General features: G+C 42.0%; 4 protein-coding genes across 5 annotated transcripts; 3 read left to right on the top strand and 1 right to left on the bottom strand.

Moving 5' to 3' along the window:
* Window positions 1-3,844: 3,844 nt before the first annotated feature.
* LOC109473080 (protein rolling stone-like) lies at window positions 3,845-5,722 on the top strand. The gene is made up of 2 exons (XM_019772991.1): window positions 3,845-4,088; window positions 4,484-5,722. Exons 1-2 carry the CDS (start codon window positions 4,049-4,051, stop codon window positions 5,173-5,175), a joined length of 732 nt encoding a protein of 243 aa, XP_019628550.1. The 5' UTR covers window positions 3,845-4,048; the 3' UTR covers window positions 5,176-5,722.
* A 1,219-nt stretch (window positions 5,723-6,941) lies between these two features.
* Window positions 6,942-9,536, bottom strand: LOC109473058 (cell wall integrity and stress response component 4-like). Of its 2 annotated transcripts, none has more exons than XM_019772959.1 (3): window positions 8,931-9,536; window positions 7,648-7,787; window positions 6,942-7,088 (listed from the first exon to the last, which is right to left on the bottom strand). In XM_019772959.1, exons 1-3 carry the CDS (start codon window positions 9,409-9,411, stop codon window positions 6,975-6,977), a joined length of 735 nt encoding a protein of 244 aa, XP_019628518.1. In that variant the 5' UTR covers window positions 9,412-9,536; the 3' UTR covers window positions 6,942-6,974. The 2 variants fall into 2 exon arrangements, with proteins under 2 accessions (XP_019628518.1, XP_019628519.1); XM_019772960.1 differs by lacking the exon at window positions 8,931-9,536 and adding an exon at window positions 7,970-8,046 and having other exon boundaries at window positions 7,648-7,751.
* A 1,335-nt stretch (window positions 9,537-10,871) lies between these two features.
* On the top strand, window positions 10,872-13,775 carry LOC109473019. The gene is made up of 3 exons (XM_019772911.1): window positions 10,872-11,387; window positions 11,972-12,208; window positions 12,571-13,775. The coding sequence occupies exons 1-3, from the start codon at window positions 10,893-10,895 to the stop codon at window positions 13,564-13,566; spliced, it is 1,728 nt and encodes a 575-aa protein (XP_019628470.1). The 5' UTR covers window positions 10,872-10,892; the 3' UTR covers window positions 13,567-13,775.
* A 1,843-nt stretch (window positions 13,776-15,618) lies between these two features.
* LOC109472920 lies at window positions 15,619-18,526 on the top strand. The gene is made up of 3 exons (XM_019772786.1): window positions 15,619-16,434; window positions 16,956-17,195; window positions 17,540-18,526. Exons 1-3 carry the CDS (start codon window positions 15,748-15,750, stop codon window positions 18,524-18,526), a joined length of 1,914 nt encoding a protein of 637 aa, XP_019628345.1. The 5' UTR covers window positions 15,619-15,747.
* Window positions 18,527-21,011: the final 2,485 nt, after the last annotated feature.

Here is a 21,011-nt window from a genome sequence, read left to right as displayed (position 1 = left end):
CAATAGAAGTGGTCAAACCAGTTTGTTATGTAATATGTGAGCAGAATAGTAATGAGAAAAATCTACTAAAATGAAGGTTAGACATCCAGGTAAACAATATTCGAAGGAAAATGAATTTCTTAGCTCATTTAGTGACGCTGAAGAAGAGTGGCGGATCTCAGTCAAAACGTCTGTAAGTTTGTTTGTTTGTTTGTTTGTTTCGCATAACCGGTAAACCGCCTTTTGGCGTAACACACCAGTTTTGTACATGTACGTTCAAGCTGCATAAGACCGGACTGTAAGGTTTGAACCACTCACACCGGGAAGATCCCCTACCCTTTTCGATAAGTGTGGTGGGTTCTTTAACGTGCATGGGGTGTAGCTCTCCCCAAACACGGGACCTCCATTTAACGTCCCATCCGAGGGACGTCCCTAACCGAAGCTAGGTTTCATTTACACCTGAGTGAAGTGAGGAAAGTCGTGTAAAGTGCCTTCCCCAAGGGCACAAGATCGGCAAATAATGTTATCTCCTTGTATCAGCTATGCGGAGCCTTTTCATGTTGAAGTTTCCTTGTTTTCTCTTGCAAAGGACCATGGAAGACCAAGTGTTTTGGAGGAGACTTTCTGGATTGGTTCGATCTGGAAAGAAAATCACAACAAATGAATTCTTGAAAGCGTACGTATGTGTCCAAATGCAGCTGATTTCTAGGGACATGACATGCACGCCCCCTATCAATTTAGAACCAAACTGCAATAACCGTGTATTGTCATTCTCCTGTCACCACAAATACTGGTCCGACAGGTGTATAGGGTTTCAAGAAAGGGGAAAACCTTTTGATATCTTAGGAGAAAGAAACAATTCATTAAAATATGCCATTCAATATATCTAATCATGAACTCCACTCAGTTATACAAAATTTTGACGTGAAATTTGCAATAAAACGGCGTATTGAAAATATTACGGTAACTTTTGTTGAAATGTGGTTCCACCTGGATATACGTGATTGCTAGTGGATCATCCCTTACTTTTATAGTTGTCTGCTTGTCACCTTTGTAGGTTTAGTGTTAGCCAAAGTTACAGCTCTGTAAAGAGCTATCTAGTTTTTACCTATGTAGTTCCGGTACAGATTTTACGCCTTGAAATGATTATAGAAGAGTTCGAGACATCAAATTTGTTTCTGAGACACCCCGACAGAAGTGTGTTCTATTCTTCAGCAGTAAGTATTGCAATACATACTGGGTTTCTTAACTGTAGTTGTCTTACATATACACGTAACCTAATGGGTGGGGTTGCGTGTGTACATGTACATTGTCCTAACCAAAGTTGATTAGGAATGCACATTATGTTGCCGAGTGTGATTTTCTTTTGCATGATTTGCGTACACACCTCCGGATTCGTACTACAAGACATATCGTGTCCCTAATTCTAGTTGTCTTACATGCACGTAACCTTAACTGGGTGTGACTGTGTGTAGCCTCCACCAGGCCTTTCTGTGGTAATACGGATCGTAGAATTGGGCCCAAAAGAGAGTAAAATTGGCAAGGGAAGGTAGTTTCTTTCCCTCCGAACTGTCAAAAACCTACAAGGCGGCCAAACTCCCTTGGCAAATATACTCCTATAGCCAGCGTAGTTGTAGAGACTAGACTGTTTGTGTCTGTGTGTGTATTGTCTCTTTCAATTTAACAAAAATTATTAGGAATACACCTTGGTTATACATTGCCGAGTATAATTTTCTGTTACATGTTTTGGGTACACAATTCTGGCTTGGTTGAGTGAGTATTGCAGTGCATACTGTGTCCCTTAACTGTAGTTGTCTTACATACACGTAACCTTAATAGGAGGACTGTGTGTGTGTGTACATATGTATTGTCACTTGTCTTAACCGAAATGACTAGGAATACAAGCTTATATAGATTGCCGAGTGTAATTTTCTGTTGCGTGTTTTGAGTACACAACTCTGAATAGGTTGAGACACACCCAAAATCTTACAAAGCACAGGTTTTATCTGATCTTTGTGTTTGCGGAAGTGAAGTTGTTGTTCTCTGCTACTCTCCAAGCAGAGGTTTGGGTTTTGGGTTATTTTTGGCGTGTTTGTAGGCTTTTTATCGGGGTTTCTTACCTTAAGTACCAAGTCGAAAGTTACTTCACATGCTCAAACACAGATTTCTACGAGTTTCTAAGTTGAAACACACCAAAAGCCGGACGTGTCCTAACGCCGAAATATTTCTATTTGGTCAATTTCTACTATTTTTCCAGCAGCTTGGGAGCCTGGGAGAGATTATAAATATGCTATTTAAGCCTAAGTATGATAGCTATAATCGTTGTGTGTTCTGTACTTGTGTGAAGGAGGCCGATAAGTGTGTGTGTGTGGGGTGGGGGGGTAAGTACCTTTTCTCTGATTTTATGTTTTACGTAATAAGTTATTTCTTTGCTTTATTACAACTGATTTTACTACAACTGATTTCAAGAAGCTAGCATAGACTATATATGTGACAGCGCTAGCTGTCTAGATATAGATAGATCTGGAAACGGACATACCAGACGGATTCATCATTAGATACCGTTTCTAAGAAGCCTCCTTGATAATTAAGGTGATTAAAGCCACAGAAAACCAGCATGCTAATTAGACTTAATTATAGTCCTCAAAAATCTGTCATAGGATGGACCAATCAGGAATAAACACGCTTACCCTGCACGTGTCCGCAGGCATTGGTCCAACTGACTATCAAATTCCCGACGGACGCTAGCCTGGCCCCTCCTCATCACATGCAACAAACTCATTAACACTTCAAACTCTACAATATTACTGGTTGAGTTAACTTAGTATCCTCTTCTTTGTGTTGGTATTAGTAGTCTTACTCGCCTGGTGGATTTTGATGTGTTTTAAATACATACTTACCAGCAGTGTAAGTCAGATGTCTTGAGGCAATATAGAGTGATGAATCATCAGAGCAGAGATCAGAGTGATTCCGGCGTAGTAGTCTGTTAATTAGTTCTTTAGTTCCGGGTCCCCCAACTGAGGTCAGACAAACTTTGCCAAACTGATTATTCTAACAGTTGTATAAATGTGACATTAATGTAAATTTGATGGAGAAGCTAAAAATAATTCGACAAATTAATGTGACTATAGAAAATGTGAAAATGCATTATTATTAAAAAAATGTCAAATTATGTTATGGACAACTCAAAATCTGTCTATCTATCTATCTGCAATTGGGAGAAAAGTGTACATTTTCGTTGAAACCAAGGAGTTTAAAAACAGAATACAGTGTTGTCTAAGAGATAGGGTGACATATTGTTTAAGAGATTGATCATTTTGTTTAAGACTTCATAAGTGATTATCATATTCTGTTTCAGAGATTGAACTTATTTTGTTGAAGAAATTAACCATAATTGTTCAAGAAATTAGCCATATCTTGTTTAAGATTTTAGTAGTGATTAACCACATTTTGTTTAAGAAATTGACCTTATTATGTGTCCTACATCTTTTTCAGTGGTCGCGAAGATGCCTGGTGCCATTCCTTGTCTACCGCATCACGGTTGCCGTGTTCACGCTCTTTATCTTCATCTACACACTCGGGGACTACATCGTGGTAGACTATAATTAACACAGCGAATTACTACTCTTTCCAGCCGCCTCCCGAAGCCTGGTAGAGGCTACGGGTTACTGACTACTGGACCATAAAGGACACACAGACGACACAGGCATACCGGCACACACCCTTTAGTCAATGACTAATCTTCCAGGGTTCAAAACTTATAAACATACGAACATACTGACAGCAGAATTAAAAGAGAATGAACATACATAATCATCACAAATTATATACAGGTTAAACAAAACGATCAATATATACAACTTAACAAGTTGTTTTTTTTTTGTATCTTCTGCAGTGGTCGCGAAGATGCCTGGTACCGTTCCTAGTCTACCGCATCACGATAGCCGTCTTCACCCTCTTCATCTTCATCTACACACTCGGGGACTACATAGTGGCGGACTACGGTGTAGCGTGGTTCTCCATATACGCCACCAACTGGACTTTCCTCATCCAGACGGTTTACTACAACATGGCAGCCATTGTAACGTCGCTTGCGTGTCCCGATGTAGGTAAGTAACTGCGAGGTGGTATCCAGGTGCTTTTTGGATGCGGCACGGGGAACTATTAAACTACAGTGGGGTCGTGAGGCGTAGCGAAAGAGTGCTCGACTCGGAACCAAGAGGTCCCGGGTTCGAGTCCTGACATGCCAGCGATCTTGTGCCCTTGGGAAAGGCACTTAACACGACTTTCCTCACTTCGCTCAGGTGAAAAAGAGCATTGTACTGTCACCTGTGTTGGTGGCGGCATTGATATAAGTTGGAAAACTTGAGTGTGCCGTATGACATGTTCTTGATGTTTAAAATAATAGAAAAAGCCTCTGATTAACATGATTAGATTCTCAGACTGGCAACAATAACTTCAATAACAGATGGTCTCTCACAGTTTCCTTTTCGCACCCTTACAGATAGCCGGTGTCACGAAAGAGGTAATAGCAGCACACTGGCACTAGGAGGAAAGCACAAGACTTCGTCTCGAAGATTACGTGAGAGTTTTTCACCTGGAGGAACCGGGAACTTTGAGGTAGAGTCTGATTCTGAAGACAGCAATGACGGCCTGTCGGTAGACGTATCAACAGCGCCACCTGACGATCTCTGTTGGTACCACAAGACGATGTGGGTGCTGTACAACACCATGGCTCCCATAGCTTTGCTGATCACCTTCCTACGAACTCTTGCCATGGGTTTTGGCACATCGTTCGAATGGACAAATCACCTCAACCCCCTGACAGACATCCTGCATCACTTCTGTAACGGCGGCATAGTTTTGGTGGACATTTTTGTGAGCGCCACTCCCACACGACTCCTACACTTCGCACACCCCCTGGCCTATAGTTTTATCTACAACATGTTCCTCATTATTTACTGGGTATCAGGAGGATGGGGCATCACAGGAGAACGTTGGGTTTACCCTGTGGTCGACTATTCGGACGAACATTGGCGCCCTTCTGTTATCTTCGTGTTGATTGGTTTGTTCGTGGTCGTGCCCGTTTTCCACCTGTTGGTGTTCGGACTGTACAAGTTAAGGTGCGCCCTCGTGCGGTGCGTACTCGGAACTGCAGCGGATGGAGCGGAAAGGACAAGACTGTTGTCCGAATGACAAGAAAAAAAAAACAAATATACACAGATGTTATGTTTGAAACAGGGTAACACTTACAAGTGAAAGGAAGGAACATTGCAGTGAAAAATCAACTTGACATGTGGAAATAACAATGATATTTAACTTGAAATGAAGCAAATATTACTAAGTATATCAGGGCCAACGTTATAGTTAAGTTGGGCAGCAAGTGCAAGGCCCAAAATGGGAATGATTTTATAATGTCTACTTAATATCCTTTAACTTGTGCTGTCTTCTCTCTAAAGTTTTGGCCTGATTCTGAATCCTATGGGCATTGAGGGGATAGTTAGAGTGAGATCAAAATCTGTTAAATTCACGAGTTTTAAATTTATTTGGCGTAAAGAAAGATCTGAGTTGTTTGGTTTGGTACTAACAGTGCGGATGGATATAGAATCGTTTGGATACTTGAAGAAAATAACCCCTTTTTTTCTTTGCATAGTTATCAACTAGAATGATAAGGTGATGTAGAATTTTTAAGATTGCATTTTTAATTTGTAAGGTGTGTTACTACTTGAGGCCTTAATTCATTGTAACGTACCAATGCCTCAACATATAGGAATTGTGTAATATGTCGTAATATGACATTTCAATGTAACGTTTATGCAGTGTTCATTTTTTTCTTAAATTTGCCGTAACATGACATTTCAACGTAACGTATACTCAGGGATTGATCATAGCTTATGTTATATCTATACTTCTCAAGTTTGCTGAAATATTCTAGCCTTTGTTTTTCGCATTTTCAATAATGTATCATATTATGTATACAAATCAATCTTAACCTCAAGTAATGTCTTGTAGTCTTTGAAATATAATAATGAATAAAGATATACAATGTAAATTTTTCTGTCATTGACAAAATATTGACATTTACATTAACTTCAACAATACTCATGCATTACCATAGCTGCTGAGTACAAAAAAATGTGCACAGGTAAGACAGCATATATGAGGACTATACTTGACAACGCATCGCTCCCCGAAAAAATTAATGCCCCCACCCCACAATTAACAACAAGCTGCTAGGGGTACCAAACCCACAACACTTATTACTGGCAGGAAAAGCTATCCGCCACTCAAAAATCAAGACCATTGTATGTCCAGGACAAAAAATACAAAAACCGGAAGTTCTGCTGCAGTACCAAGGTCGGCTACCAGGAGGCTCAAAATTCGCCCTTGACCCTTTCCTACCCAACACCTACCCACATACCAAATATCATTACAATCCATCCAAAGGTTCAAAAGTTGTGCTGGCTACAAATGTGCGGAAACACAGACACACAGACAGACATGCCAAAAACAATACCTCCATTTTTCATGGAGGTAATTATAGCAAACCCTTTACTAGCCAGCAACCAAACAGAGAGTGAAATAAACAGTTTTTATGACTGAATAGTTAAGTTCTTTATTGCCCAACCACTTGTTTAGACAGAGCTGATATTTCGATGACTGTGTCATCTTCATCAGAGCTACATGTAATATGACAGGTACAGGTTCACTGTAGTCTCCGCCAGACTTCTTTGTAGGCTGAATAATACTGTAGAACATGTGCGGGCAAACTCCCCTGACCAGCTACATTCTTTTTAGAACATGTGCAGGCAAATTCCCCTGGCCAGCTAAATTCTTTTTAGGCTGATTTCTACTTGCAAAGGAGTCTGGTGGAGACTAGGTTCACTGTGCACTAAAGCTTGGTGTTACTGCTACTAATGCGGTCCCAAGGGTCACTCTTTTCAAACAAGTGGTTGTGAATCAAGAACTTTGCTATTCTAGGCATGTTCGTTAATCTAAAGTCTGGTGCTGACTGTGTTAGCCTCATCAGTGTAGCCATAGTTAGTGAAGGCTGCAGGGGTTGGGTCATCTGTCTCTCCTTCTAGCGATTTCATCTCTTCTCCCTGTTCCTGTAGTAAAAAACAAGAACGAGAAATCAGAGATTTCAAACTTCCAAGAATTGTTGATATAGTTTTCGTTAATGAATTAGAAACATTTGAAAAGCAAATGCATATTTATCTTCACATGGTCTAGCCTAACATTCTCTCCTTATTTCTCAGGGCTCAAAATGCTGGGTGCATGTGCACCTTAGTGCAACCAAATTTGGAGCTGTGCTCCTAATTTTTTTCTGTGGGTGCAACAGTGCACCCAAATATTTTTTGTAGGTTTACGTATATGTCAAGATGTTAAATTTAGAGTAGTACTAGTATTCAGCATATTCTAACATCCAAGTGTCAGAAAAATAGTAAAATCATTCTTGTAGTACTTTTATTTAGAAACAAAACATAATTAGTTTTTGCTGACATTCTACTTATTTTATCTTATATGGTGCACCCACAGAAAGTTTTGTGCACCTAATTTTTTAGGTTGGGTGCACCAGTGCACCTATTCCCAAAAATGAATTTTGAGCCCTGCAATGGAAGCCCTATAAATGTTAGAAGACAATGCTCCTAGTCCTACACAACGTACCTTTGGTAGTTCTATATGACTGTTGATATAGCTGAGAGTAACGCCGTCGTCCCACAGACCACCGTTAGCTGGGCTGGGCTTCTTGGACCCCGCGCCGTACGCACCCCCTCTCTTAAAGCACAGCAGGATCATCAGCACTACTGGAAAATAAGTCAAGGTGGTCTAGTGGTTAGAGTTGCTGACTCAGAATCCAATGCATCTGGATTCGAATCCCTGATAGGCCCTGTGTGTGTAAGTAGCCACTTTGGGGAGCTGCCTGGTTACATGAGGGAACAGCACCCTTCTTCCCGTTTAGAAAAACCCCTGCTCCTACAGTACGCACCCCCTCTCTTAAAGCACAGCAGGATCATCAGCACTACTGGAAAATAAGTCAAGGTGGTCTAGTGGTTAGGGTTTCGGCCGCTCTTCACACTTACATTTCATCAACAAACCGATTCTAAATTACACAACTCTTAGTCCTTCCATCTATTCCTACAACATTGTAAATATTTAATATTATATATTTTGAATGACCTCTGGCCTCCTACCATACTGATTCATATTATTACTGTTTTGTATATAATGCATTAGCCTAGGTTATGCACCTTTTTTGTATATCATGCATTAGCCCAGGGTATGAGAAATTTCTGTGATTCGTTACTTTATTGTGTTATGTATGTATGTAATTCACAATGTGGGGCCCGACATCAGCTCAGCTGCCAGGGCTTCCACTGTATTGCACTGTATTGTTTGCAATTTAAATAAATAAATAAATAAATAGTGGTTAGGGTTGCTGACTCAGAATCCAAAGCGTCTGGATTCGAATCCCTGGTTAACTCCATTGTTGAGTCCTTGTGAAAGGCACATGCACTATACTAACTTGGTGAAAATGAATACCTAGCTTTGGTTTGGGAGTTTTCTCCCTTGGGAGAGGACATAAAACCAGTCCTCAAGCATGTTTAAGATGACAATGCACTTATCGAAAAGAGTAAGTATCCTTCCAGACTTCCAAGTTCCAAGTGTGAGTGGTTTAAACATTACAGTCTGGTTTCAGGACCACTACAGTAAGTCACATTAAATCCTTCCAAATTTGAAATATGGTACTAGTAAATCTTCATATTTATCTTCATAAATCTTCAGAAATTTATTGAAGCTGAAACAGGCTTGGAGGGACAGGAACTTATCTCTGTGATGTAGGACAAACAGTTTTGGCGAGCTAACTTTGTATGCTCCACCTCTACGGAGGATGACAGATGATGATGATGAAATCTTCATAAATACAAAATAAACATATACAAACTCACCACATATTGTAACGAAGACACAGCATGCTATGACGATCCCCACCAACACAGCCAGGGGCAGACCACCCGAGCCGGCAGGTGCCTGGACCCCTCCCCCCGTCCCGTTCACGCTGCTACTCATCACCATGGCAACACTGCTCGTAACCACGACAACCGAGGTGGGTCTCAACGCCACACTGCTTGTCGATGATGTAATGGCGGTTGTCGTGGCAACTGGTGGGGTTTGGGAGGGCGTTGTGATGAAAGTTACCTCGGATGACGAAAGTCTACTTGTAAAAGTTGGCACGAGTTCTGTACTGATTATTGGTACTGCAGTTGAGGAAAGAAGGAGTAGGGTTGGACTCGATCCAACCGAAGAAGTGAAAATTGGCGAAGAAACTGCAGCATACGTATTAAACGAGAGTATCGTACTCGACCTTGGAGGGATTGTGGAGGTCAGTGACGCGGTGGGTTCTATAGAATATCCACTTGAACTTGGCATCAGTCCCTTATCGGAGTCGTTAGAAAATCTGACCTCCGAGGAGGACAGTAGAGCATCCGAACTGGTCGGTGCGGTGGGAAAGAGACTCGAATTTGAGCTCTCAACAAGTCTTACAGAGCTTGGGAGTACTTCTGTGCTGAGAGGTGGGTTTACGCTTGCGCTTAATGGTGTAGGCACCACACTCGAAGTTGGGGACGGATACAGGGATGATTCTGAAGTTCTTAGAGCGCTCCGATCCGTAGAGATGATGGCTGGAGTTGGCTGTATGAGAGCTGAAGTCTGCTCCATAGAGGAGATTGTCATAGTCCCTGCTGTAGAGACTGCAAAGGTACTGCTTTCTAAAGTCCCTGCTTTTGGCATCACTACGGTTTGGTTTACTGTAGAAGAGGAGCTGTAGGGTAAGACTGAACTCTGGCTAGAGACAAAACTCTGGCTTGAGACAAAACTCTGGCTAGAGACCAAACTCTGGCTAGAGACCAAGCTCTGGTGAGAGACCAAACTTTGGTGAGGGACGGAACTTTGGTGGGAGATTGAACTGCGGTAAGAAACTGATTGCTCTGAATGCAAGATTGTTGTACTGCGTAAGGCAGATGCTGTCACTGATGCAGACATCTGCATAGTACTTGACGATTGTACTGTGTTACTCGAGATTGTCTTTAAGTTTAAGTTTAAGTCACTTGTGCTTGCTTCCTCAAGCATATTACCACTTGAGCTTGAGTATGCTAAGGAAGGTGAAGAAACAGTCCTTTCTGTGCTGTATGTGTGCATTGTAGCGGTGGGACTTGGCTGTAAGAGCTGTGATGAGGTGGCAGCATCTGGTTGGTCTGCTGAGGGAGACAGGGTCACCTGTGCACAACTCCATCTAGTGGTCAGCAGCAGTACTGCAGGAACAAACAATTTATGTGTCAGCTGAAAATTTTGTCAATACAAGTTAAATTTTTCTTCTCTACAACCAGAAAAATGCAGAATTTTCTTTGGTTATTTTTTTTTTTTGCTTCACAAAACTATAAATACCTAGACATGTTTGTGTGTTATATGGCAATCAAATGGCCATAGTGTATAATTGCTCTGTGTTACAGTGATGTGAAGAGGTCCAGTCAAACATTAACCACGATTTCCCGTATGTGGGGCAAAATGTGATCAACCACTTTGCAGGTCAAGGAGCAAACTACAGGTGCCAAAGGTACACTGGTTCTTACAGTTTGGTACGCAGCTAAAATTTTCGCTTGTAAACGTAAGGTAATCAGGATTCCTGAATAAGAGATTCCACAAATATGGCTGAAGGAACACCAAGGCAACCTCTCAGAGGTGCTCAGAACCAGCTGCCACGACCAGATGCTGAGATAGAGGCACAAGGAGAAATGCAGCCTGAACAGGCTGGGGACCATGGACAGGGAGGCCAACCAACACCCCAGGATGCTGGACAGGGGGGCCAACCAGCACCCCAGGCTGTTGGACAAGCCGACCAGGGCCCACAGCAGATGCAACAGAACCCTCAGCAGGCTGCTCCAGTACAGTTCCACCCAGAACAGCAAGGGTACGGGGCTCAAGCAGCCCGGTTTCCACACCAAGGCTTCCCCATGCCCCCCCAACCGGCTGGGCAGGTGTACCACAATGTCCCACCCGTAGGCCAAGCAGCTGCAAACGTTGGGCAGCCTCCGGCTCTGCAGATGTCATTTGGTGGCACAACCATCAGGATCCAGAGTCCAGCCGTTGCAGCAGGAGGCCTCGTGGCTGGAGCGGCTATTGGAGGGGTGGTTGCAGCCAGCAGGGTTTCAGAATCACCCGCAGTTGTACTGGGAACTGGACTGGCTGCAAGCCTGTCTACAGGAGTGACAACCCTTGCATCTTTCTACCTGAGCAACAGGCAACAGACAGAAGAAGCCATCCGCAGGGCGGTGGAGCGAGAACGGCACATCCAAGTAGATAACATCGGGGAAGGGTCGCTTCTGGTGCACGTCAAGTTTCTTACACTGGTAAGGCAATCACAATACCAGTATATTATACATGCTTAAATTTTTGTTCAGTCCTGTAAACAGTTATAATTATTGCAACATGTGCTACAAGGATATGATTTATTGTTGAGACAGCTTTTTAAACACAATTTGCAGGAGGTCAAAATGACACAAATGGACAGTCACACCCAAACAAAGCTTCTATCCATGGGGGTAAACTTGAATAAATGAAGTAGCATGAGAAAAATATTGTTGCAAATTAACAGAGAAATTGCATGATGAGACAGACAATAAAATATAATTCTAAAGCTAGATGATTGGTAATAAACATAAAGATATATATTTGCTACTTGCCTGCTCTTTTATGATTTAAAAAAAATTCTACTGGTGTATGTATACATGTAAAGTGATTTAATATAATAGTTTAGATTTTAGATTTGTACCTAGTACCGCTAATTGCCATACGATGTATCCGTACATTAGTTGTGCAATAAACTTTGACTTGACTTGACTATGTTATCTTGAATCTTAACATGAATGCCATGTCAAATGTTTGAATGCTGTTATATAGTTTTTTCATTGGTATGCTTCAATTCTCTCCCCAGGCCGGCTACTGGGTCCTACGCAGTTTGAATGAGAGAATCCACCAGGGCACAGACCGCACCTGTCTGCAATTGCTACTAGAGGATGAGCTGTGCAGGATTGGCTGGACCGGACCGATCCAAGTGGGGCTGGAGGGGTGGTGGTTTGCTGATGAGGAGGGACAGGAAGAGGAACAGGTAGAGGAGGAGGCAGGGACAGAGCAGGAAGAGAGATGGGAGTGGGCAGGGATAGAGAAGCAGGTATGAATAATTCATGTAGCCAATTTGGGATGATGGCTATCATAGATTCTGAAATGGTTTTAGGAGTTTTGTTAATAATATTAAAGGCATATCTGACACATGTTTTCTAAGTGACAACTACTTATTCCAAAAATGCTTTTTGTGATACTGTTGTTGCAATACATTAGTGCAGTCTACTAGACAAGTGTAAATCTTAACTTGTATCTTTCTTATTCTCGAGTTTATTTGTGAGAAAAGTATCTGTGAAAGAAATTTGAATGTGTAAATTAACTTTTGTTAATTGCCTTAACTAGCTAGCGAACAATATCCCGATAACTTTGAGTTCTGATTCAAATAATATTTTTTTTTCTTTCCTTTTCCAGTTTGTCTCACCCAGTGTGACTACAGAAGGAGACTCAGCTATAGGCCTGTCTGAAGACGTGTCCTCTGTAGCAGCCATGTCCATCACTTCAGCTGGAGAGGTGGAAGAGGGGCTGCTCAAGTGGGCGAGAGCCATGCTACAGAAGCACAAGTACTCACCAACAGCACAATGTTACGTCCAATCCTTCAGGTCCTGGGAGGAAGGAGCAGAAATCCTGAGCAGCAGTGGGTACACAGACCTGGGGGGAGTCAAGGCCTTGGTACAGGGATTCATGCTGCTTGACACGGCCACACCAGATTTCACAAGTACAATACTGTATGGACAGTCATGGCTGAACCTGAACAAAGCCCGACTGAAGCAGCTGATGACCTCCCAGCTACAAGCTGACCCCACTGACAGCACCTGTCTGCTGCTGACAGCCCTACAGCTGCCATATGGAGACAGCCGGGTGCAGACCCTGCAGCAGGTGGTTGCTGCCATCCTACAGCACGGACCAGGAGACTGGCTGTACCCACACCTGCACCACATCTACTGCTACCTGGGGTGGGCCATATGGGAGGCAAGCCGTCAGCCAAAACCAACAATGATATCAAAAATTTTCAAGGGGAGTAACCTACCAACAGTTGATCTGGCTGCTCTGGCCAAAGCCCTGTCTACCCTGGATAGTTCCCTTATGTACAAACAGGACCATTTGGAAACTGTGTACTGCACAGCCATGCTGTCTAAGGAAGTGTCTGAGACAGAAGCAATCAGACAGTTTGAACACTTCCTCAGGCTGGCACCAGAGTGTGATTACAATGTGCGTTATGCTCACTACTACCTGGCCACCCTGTACAACCAGCAGCAGGACAGACAGAAGGTGATTCACCACTTCACCAGGGGGCAGCAGACAGAGGCCAACAGGCTAACTGGGTTTGCTGAAGTCGCCAAATTCATCAAAGACCCTGCTAAAAAGGCATATGAAGAAGTCATGGCAAAGAAACAAGCAAACAAGTGAAACCTTGTTCTATAAAAGAAATAGGTACATGTATAAGTCTATGACATAGCATCTAAGTGCACTGTGTTGAAAAATTGTCTTTAAAACTATTACTAGTATCCTCTACTTATAATTCTATTTTAAGCTACATTCCATAATTAAATGTTGTGTTTAACAGTAAACAAGTGCAATGTACATGTATATTGAACATACCCCTATGACTTGTGAGTTTTCAGTACAATTGTTGTATTTCATGATTTATTTCAGGAAGTCTATAAACAGTTTCATTTTATGTCAGTAGTTTGCTTTTAAATTAAGTTCAATAAATAGTAATGATTTGGCATTCAGCTCAAGTACATGATATTGATTTTATCATCATAAAACACATTTCTTGGTACAGTGTGATAAACATGCCATATTGTATATTTTATTCATTAATCAGTATAAAATATCTGTATCAATGGAGTAGTAATGTGACTATTTCCAGGATTTAAGTGTTGCCTATACATGTACACCTTTTGACTTTTCTGAAATGTATATACAATGTGGGTTACGAATATCAAACTGTAGATATTTTCATGCAGGTGTGGGCATAATGTGTTGTAATGTAAAATCTGCTTTCTGAGGTATTTCAACTTTGTGGTGGAAACATTATGCAGTGCAAATGTATACAATGTTAGTGACAATGGTTTTGCTGTAATTGTAAGAGCCTGTCAGCACAAAAATAAAACCATCACAAGAAATTTAAGATTAACAGTACTCAATGTCCCCTACTAGTACTCAGCTGCCCAGGAAATATTGCAGAGTTCAACACCATGGCCCCAGAAAATTGTCCAGTTATTCCCCAAATGTTATCAGTTTAAATCCCCAATACATAAGTTGGAGATACTCTGTAAGGTAGCATAGTTGTCCTCTCTTCTTTTCGGAAGAAAAAATGAGGTAGATAGCGACATTAGGGATCGGAGTGGGTGGAAACTACAGAGGATGGCACCGAGGCTAGTTCCAACAAGATCTTTTGTCTCAAAAAATATTTACATGTTCTGTTATCAGTTCAAATGGAACACTTTCTACTTTTTTTACCGTAACATTCGATAACAATCCATACAATCAAACTTACATGGCCATTTAGTACTTTTAGTACACTACCGAACACAAAAAATAATGAGATTAGCGACGGGGCAAAAAAGAACAACAGACCTACTAGGCATTCTGTGATAGCCCAAAATGCTATGATAGGAGCCCTAAAGACAACATGCCAGGCTGGTTTATGATTCAAACAATGAATTTCAAACTTTTAAGCAAACCACTACATTGACAGTTGGAAAAACTAAAACAACAAGAGAATTGAAGGGAGCTCTTCCAACTGTTTTAGCTCAAATACATGTATGATCTGAGCATTTTGGAGTTAATTCAGAGGCTGAAACGTTTTGTTTTTTTCCTTAAATCAGAAAAAAATGAATCCGTGAACCAACAAATTAAATTGGTGTGGCCTTAGATAACATTTCATACTTACAGCATGTGGGTTGTTGGTAATTTTCTAGTGCTGAATCCTTCATCAAATTTACGTACACAGTCATGACAACATACTACTAGTATAAAGCCAACTTAGGCAGGCCCTAAGTTGGCTTTGAAAACATTTAACTTAGATATAAGTTAGAACTTTAGTTACTATTTTTAGATCACATTTCATACTTGCAGCATGTCGGCTATTAGTTATGGGGGTAGGTCTCTAATACTGGACCCTTCATTTTAATTTACATAGACAGTTGTGGCAATATCATGGGCAGGCCCTGAGTTAGCTTTGAAAACATTTCCCTTGTGTAATGAAGTATGATCCTCATAATTGTTGTCTACCGGCCTGAGGCTGGGCATTTCAGTCTGTGTCGGTGTAATTGAAGTACACAGGGCAGGACAGGTAAGTCACTGTTTTGTACACTTTGACGTAATCTTTTTTTGGAAAAATATCAACAAAAGCTCTAAAAAAAACAGTATCATCACACTAACAACTAATATGATACAAGTTATCATATTCATTGTGTATTGAAGACTTGTATTTAAGGTTGGAAGGGCATGAAAACTAAAGGTCAAAGGGTGCTTCCTGCTAATCTTGTGACGGCAGTTGAGTTAATTGCACTGTTGAGTCAGACCAAGAAACAGGGTTGGTTTTCACTTGATAATCTTGTCTAGTTGCTCATCCACAGAATGGCTGATAAAGGATCAAGTCCTCTGGGTGCTGAGGAAGGTGGAGAGGCACAAAAACGGGCAGAAATGGGAGGTAAAGGAGAAGAAACACGCCCTAAACAGGTGGGGCAACAGTCAGTAGAGGGGGAGGGGGGCCAGGGGTCAGCTGAGGGAAGTGCAAGTGTGCAGGAACCAGCTGCAGACTTTGCATTCGGCATTCGTCAACCAGAACAAAGCCCCTCGTTTCTACAACCAGGAGCTGTGGCAATTCATCCACAAACTGGTCGCATGCAAGTCTTCCAAGGCCAAGAAGGACCAGCTACAGGGCAACAACAACAAGACGTCCTCACAACTACCCAACAAACCAGCCAACCAGCTGCTTTACAAGCTACAGTACTGGAAAGGAAGAAGGAGGGAGGGTTTGGTGGAGCAAGTATCCGGATCCAGGACACAGGTCTGGCTGCTGCAGCAATCGTTGGAGGGGTGACAGTTGGAGCGTCTCACGTTGCCAGCCAAGTCACCCAGTCACCAGTGATCGTTTTGGGTACAGGGATAGCAGCAGGGGCCATGAGCCTGGCAGCTTTTTGGCTGGCAAACAGGATGAAGGCAGACAAAGCCATCTGCAAGGCTGTGGAGAAAGATGGCCACATAGAAGTGGAGAAGATTGAGGGAGGATCTCTCCTTGTTCACGTCAAGTTTCTTTCTCAGGTAAGATGCGCATACTGACATACGTTACTAATAATAATATTGGAAGTAAATCTGGCTATTAAAATCAACAACCTTGTTAGCAATTAACATGATGATAGCCTTGCAAAATTAAAACATTTTGCCTCAATGAAAACCCTAATGTTAAAACAGGACATTTCCTTCAAAATAAACAAAGGAGAAGCAATATTAATCTGTATCTGTATCAGTATAGCCAGTATAACCGCCCTTCGGCATAACACACCAGATTCTGTATCTCTATAGCCTGTATAACTGCCCTTCGTCGTAACATACCAGCTTCTGTATCTGTATATCCTGTATAACCGCCCTTCGGCGTAACACAACAGCTTCTGCATCTGTCTAGCCAGTATATCCGCCCTTCGGCGTAACACACCAGCTTCTGTATCTGTATAGCTGGTATAACTGCCCTTCGGCATAACACACCAGCTTCTGTATCTGTATAGCCGGTATAACCGCCCTTCGGCGTAACACACCAGCTAATTGTGTTCTCAATGCTTCCCCAGACTGGCTACTGGGTCCTTCGTGCCCTGAATGAGAAGATCCACCAGGGGACAGACCGCACCTGTCTGCAGCTGCTACTAGAGGATGAGCTAAGGAAGATCGGTTGGACCGGACCCATCCAAGTGGGGCTGGAGGGGTGGTGGTTTGCTGATGAGGAGGGACAGGAAGAGGAGGAGGCAGAAGAGGAGGCAGGGACAGAGCAGGAAGAGAGATGGGAGTGGGCTGGGATGGTGGAGAAACAGGTGTGATGAACAACAGTCATGCATATGATTTTTGACTAAATGGCTATCATACGATTGGTTTTAGGAGGTTTGTTGATATTACATTTACAGACATATCTGCAACACGTTTTCTAAGTGACAACTACTTATTCCAAAAATAATGTTTTGGGATAATGTTGCAATACATTAGTGCAGTCTACTAGTGTAAATCTTAACTTGTATCTTTCTTATTCTTGAGTTTATTTGTTACAAAACTATCTGTGAAAGAAATTTGAATGTGTAAAGAAACTTTTGTTAATTGCCTTAACTTAAACTAGCAAATAAAAGTTCTGATTCAAATAATATTTTTTTCTTTCCCTTTCCAGTCTGTCCCACCCAGTGTGACTACAGAAGACTCAGGCCTGCCTGAAGACGTGTCCTCTGTAGCTACCATGTCCATCACTTCAGCTGGAGAGGTGGAAGAGGGGCCGCTCAAGTGGCTGAGAGCCAGGCTACAGAAACACAAGGACTCACCAACAGCACGACGTCGCATAAAGGCCTACAGGTCCTGGGAGGAAGGAGCAGAACTTCTGACCAGCAGTGGGTACACAGACCTGGGGGGAGTCAAGGCCTTGGTGCAGGGATTCATGCTGCGCGATATGACCCCACCAGATTACACAAGTACAGTACTGTATGAACAGTCATACCTGAACCTGAACAAAGCCCAGCTGAAGCAGCTGATGACCTCCCAGCTACAAGCTGACCCCACTGACAGCACCTGTCTGCTGCTGACAGCCCTACAGCTGCCATTTGGAGACAGCCGGGTGCAGACCCTGCAGCAGGTGGTTGATGCCATCCTACAGCACGGACCAGGAGACTGGCTGTACCAACACCTGCACCACATCTACTGCTACCTGGGTGTGGCCATATGGAGGGCAAGCCCTCAGCCAAAACCAACAATGATATCAAAACTTTTCAAGGGGAGTAACCTACCAACAGTTGATCTGGCTGCTCTGGCCAAAGCACTGTCTACCCTGGATAGTTCCCTTATGTACAAACAGGACCATTTGGAGACTGTGTACTGCACAGCCGTACTGTCTAAGGAAGTGTCTGAGACAGAAGCCATCAGACAGTTTGAACACTTCCTCAGGCTGGCACCAGAGTGTGATTACATTGTGCCTGATGCTCACTACCACCTGGCCACCCTGTACCACCAGCAGCAGGACAGACAGAAGGTGATTCACCACTTCACCAGGGGGCAGCAGGCAGAGGCCAACAGGCTACCTGTGTTTGCTGAAGTCCCCAGATCCATCAAAGACCCTGCTACAATGGCATATGAACAAGTCATGGCAAAGAAACAAGCAAAGAAGTAAGGCCTTGCTCTTTGGAAGAAATAGGTATACACATAAGTCTAAGAAACAAAGTGCACTTAACAGTGTAAAAATTGCCTTTAAAAACATTTTTGATGAACCTAGCTATGTACTTAAATGCTGTCTTTAAAATATACAACGCCATGTAATGTGGTTTCAGTTTATGTACTAGTATTATAGTAATACATATAACTGTTTGATTCGCATTGGACATGCTGTGAATATGCTGCTATGTTCAGTCCTGTGGTTAGCACTAGCACCAGGGTGTAACAAATTGTTGGCATTGACCCAAAACATTACACAAAGCACTTTCTATCTGTCTGTCTGCAGGGAAGGGCTTCATACATGACCTCACACCATGTGGGTCTTTTATCAACCACCAATGCATATAGAATAGAGCCATAGACAGCATTTTAGGGGTTGTGATTGTGAACTGAACTTAATACTGTCCCCGCTGAAAAATACCTTATGCCGGAGTTATGGAAACAAATCTGTACTAGTTGGGGCCAGCAAGGCCTTTTCCGTAGAGCGTAATCAGCCGTTTTAATTCTACGTAGAGCGTAGACGGACTGCTCTAATATTTTTGCGTAGAGCGTAATCGCCGTTTTAATTCTACGTAGTGCGTTGTAGTCACTTGGAATATACCGTAAAGCGTAATCGAGAGGTTTCTGAATTCAGCGTAGAGCGTTGGTGGGACCCCCCTTGCAGGCCCTCCTAGATGCAGGGTTAGGCAGCAGGGAGAAGGTTAAATGGCATAGATTTTACCTTGTTGTAGCATTTAAATTCTTGAAACTTGAAACTTTGAAACTTTATTTTCAATACAAACATAGCAGACAAAAGTCTGAATTGCGTTAGTATTTACACACCATTGAGCTCGTTTTATATTATAATACACAAACTGTACGTGGGTATTTACAGTTTTAAAAGTAATTATATAAATTCTTAATTTCTATATAAAACGGCATCTCTTAAAGATTAAAAGATTAATTACCTACTAAAAACTCATAGTTTAATTCTGTGTGGTCTGTGAGTTTGTAAACACAATTTTAATTGTTATGTGAATGATTTTCTATTTGTTATAGGATTAAGCAGCAGAGAGAAGGTTAGATAAAGAAATGACAGAGTAACAATCTTGGAAAGGAAGTAGTTATACACTTTGAATTGTTGAAATCTCAGTGTGGAAGTAGTGGGTCTATGTCTGTTATGGGTAAACCTGTCTGAATGTTTTGTTTTGAATGGATTGCAAAATAAAGTGCTTTTAATTTCATTTTCAGCAGTCATTTTTTTGTAATCCCTGGAAAACAGAACACATTTCAGAAACTGATGAAGTAGTTGTGAGCTAAAACAAATCAATACAGAGAGCATTCATTACATTTCTACTTACCAGAAATCACAAAAAATATCATTATATATATCCATATATATATTATATCCATAATATACCAACATGACTAAGTACTGATTCTCCTTTTATGTTTGTTACTTAATTGTATAATATAACACCTGACTGAGAAATCAGGAAGTGTTCAGGCCATTTGATATTTGCACAATTCTGTGTATATATAGCAAACAACAGAAGTGGTGACTCAGTATAGAACCCACAGCCTGTGTGTGTGTGTCAAGGGCAAGTTTGGACTGACCTGTTGCTATGGCAACCACATGACATTGACACATGACCCCCATGTGTCTGGCCAGGTGTGGTACGCCCTGTGGTCTCCATATGGCACCCATCTCTGGATCTGTATGGGGGTAAAAATAAAATACAATGTCACAATACAATTGTGCATGTACAAGACTATATCAACAAAAACGATTTATCTTTAACCATACACATACATGTACATGCGCATGCATGTATAAGGGTAGCGTAGCCTCCATAGCATGCCAAAAACTGGGGGTTTTGGGGTCTTCAGGATCTTTGGGAGCTTTCATGTGCTATTTTCTGATTGCATATAGACAACATAGCCGGCCTGGTTGAATTACCCCCGTTTTAGAACTGGGCTAATCAGAAAACAGCTGAAAACCACCAAACTCCCAGTTCTATAAGCCTGCTATGGAGGCTACTAGGCTAGTATATAGGACTGTTCAACTATAGCCGAAACTGTAGGGCATATACAAATACACAATATACACATACTCTGACAGTATACATAATACACAAACTGAGATTATACAAGTGTAAATATAGAATATGTCATACCTGGGCCACTATGTAAAATGCCATGAGCATCTCAGGGCCTAATATATTATACAGTACATATACAGCAAATAAAGAAGGCCTTATAGATTGTACAAGCAGATCCTAGGGTGATAAAAGACAGTTTCAAATTGGTTAGGCATATCCACTGGCCAGAGACAGAGAGAGGGTCCAAAATGCTGCCTTGGCCAATTTGATACTGTCTTTTGCCACCCTAGGATCTGCTTGAAGATTAAATGAACGGTAAAAACACACACTTGTAAGCTTAAAATGCCTAATCTCCAAGCAGAG

Source organism: Branchiostoma belcheri, unplaced genomic scaffold, assembly GCF_001625305.1.
Source record: "Branchiostoma belcheri isolate BF01 breed outbred unplaced genomic scaffold, Haploidv18h27 scaffold29, whole genome shotgun sequence".
NCBI lineage: Eukaryota > Metazoa > Chordata > Leptocardii > Amphioxiformes > Branchiostomatidae > Branchiostoma > Branchiostoma belcheri.
This window is presented reverse-complemented; position numbering and strand designations above follow the sequence as displayed.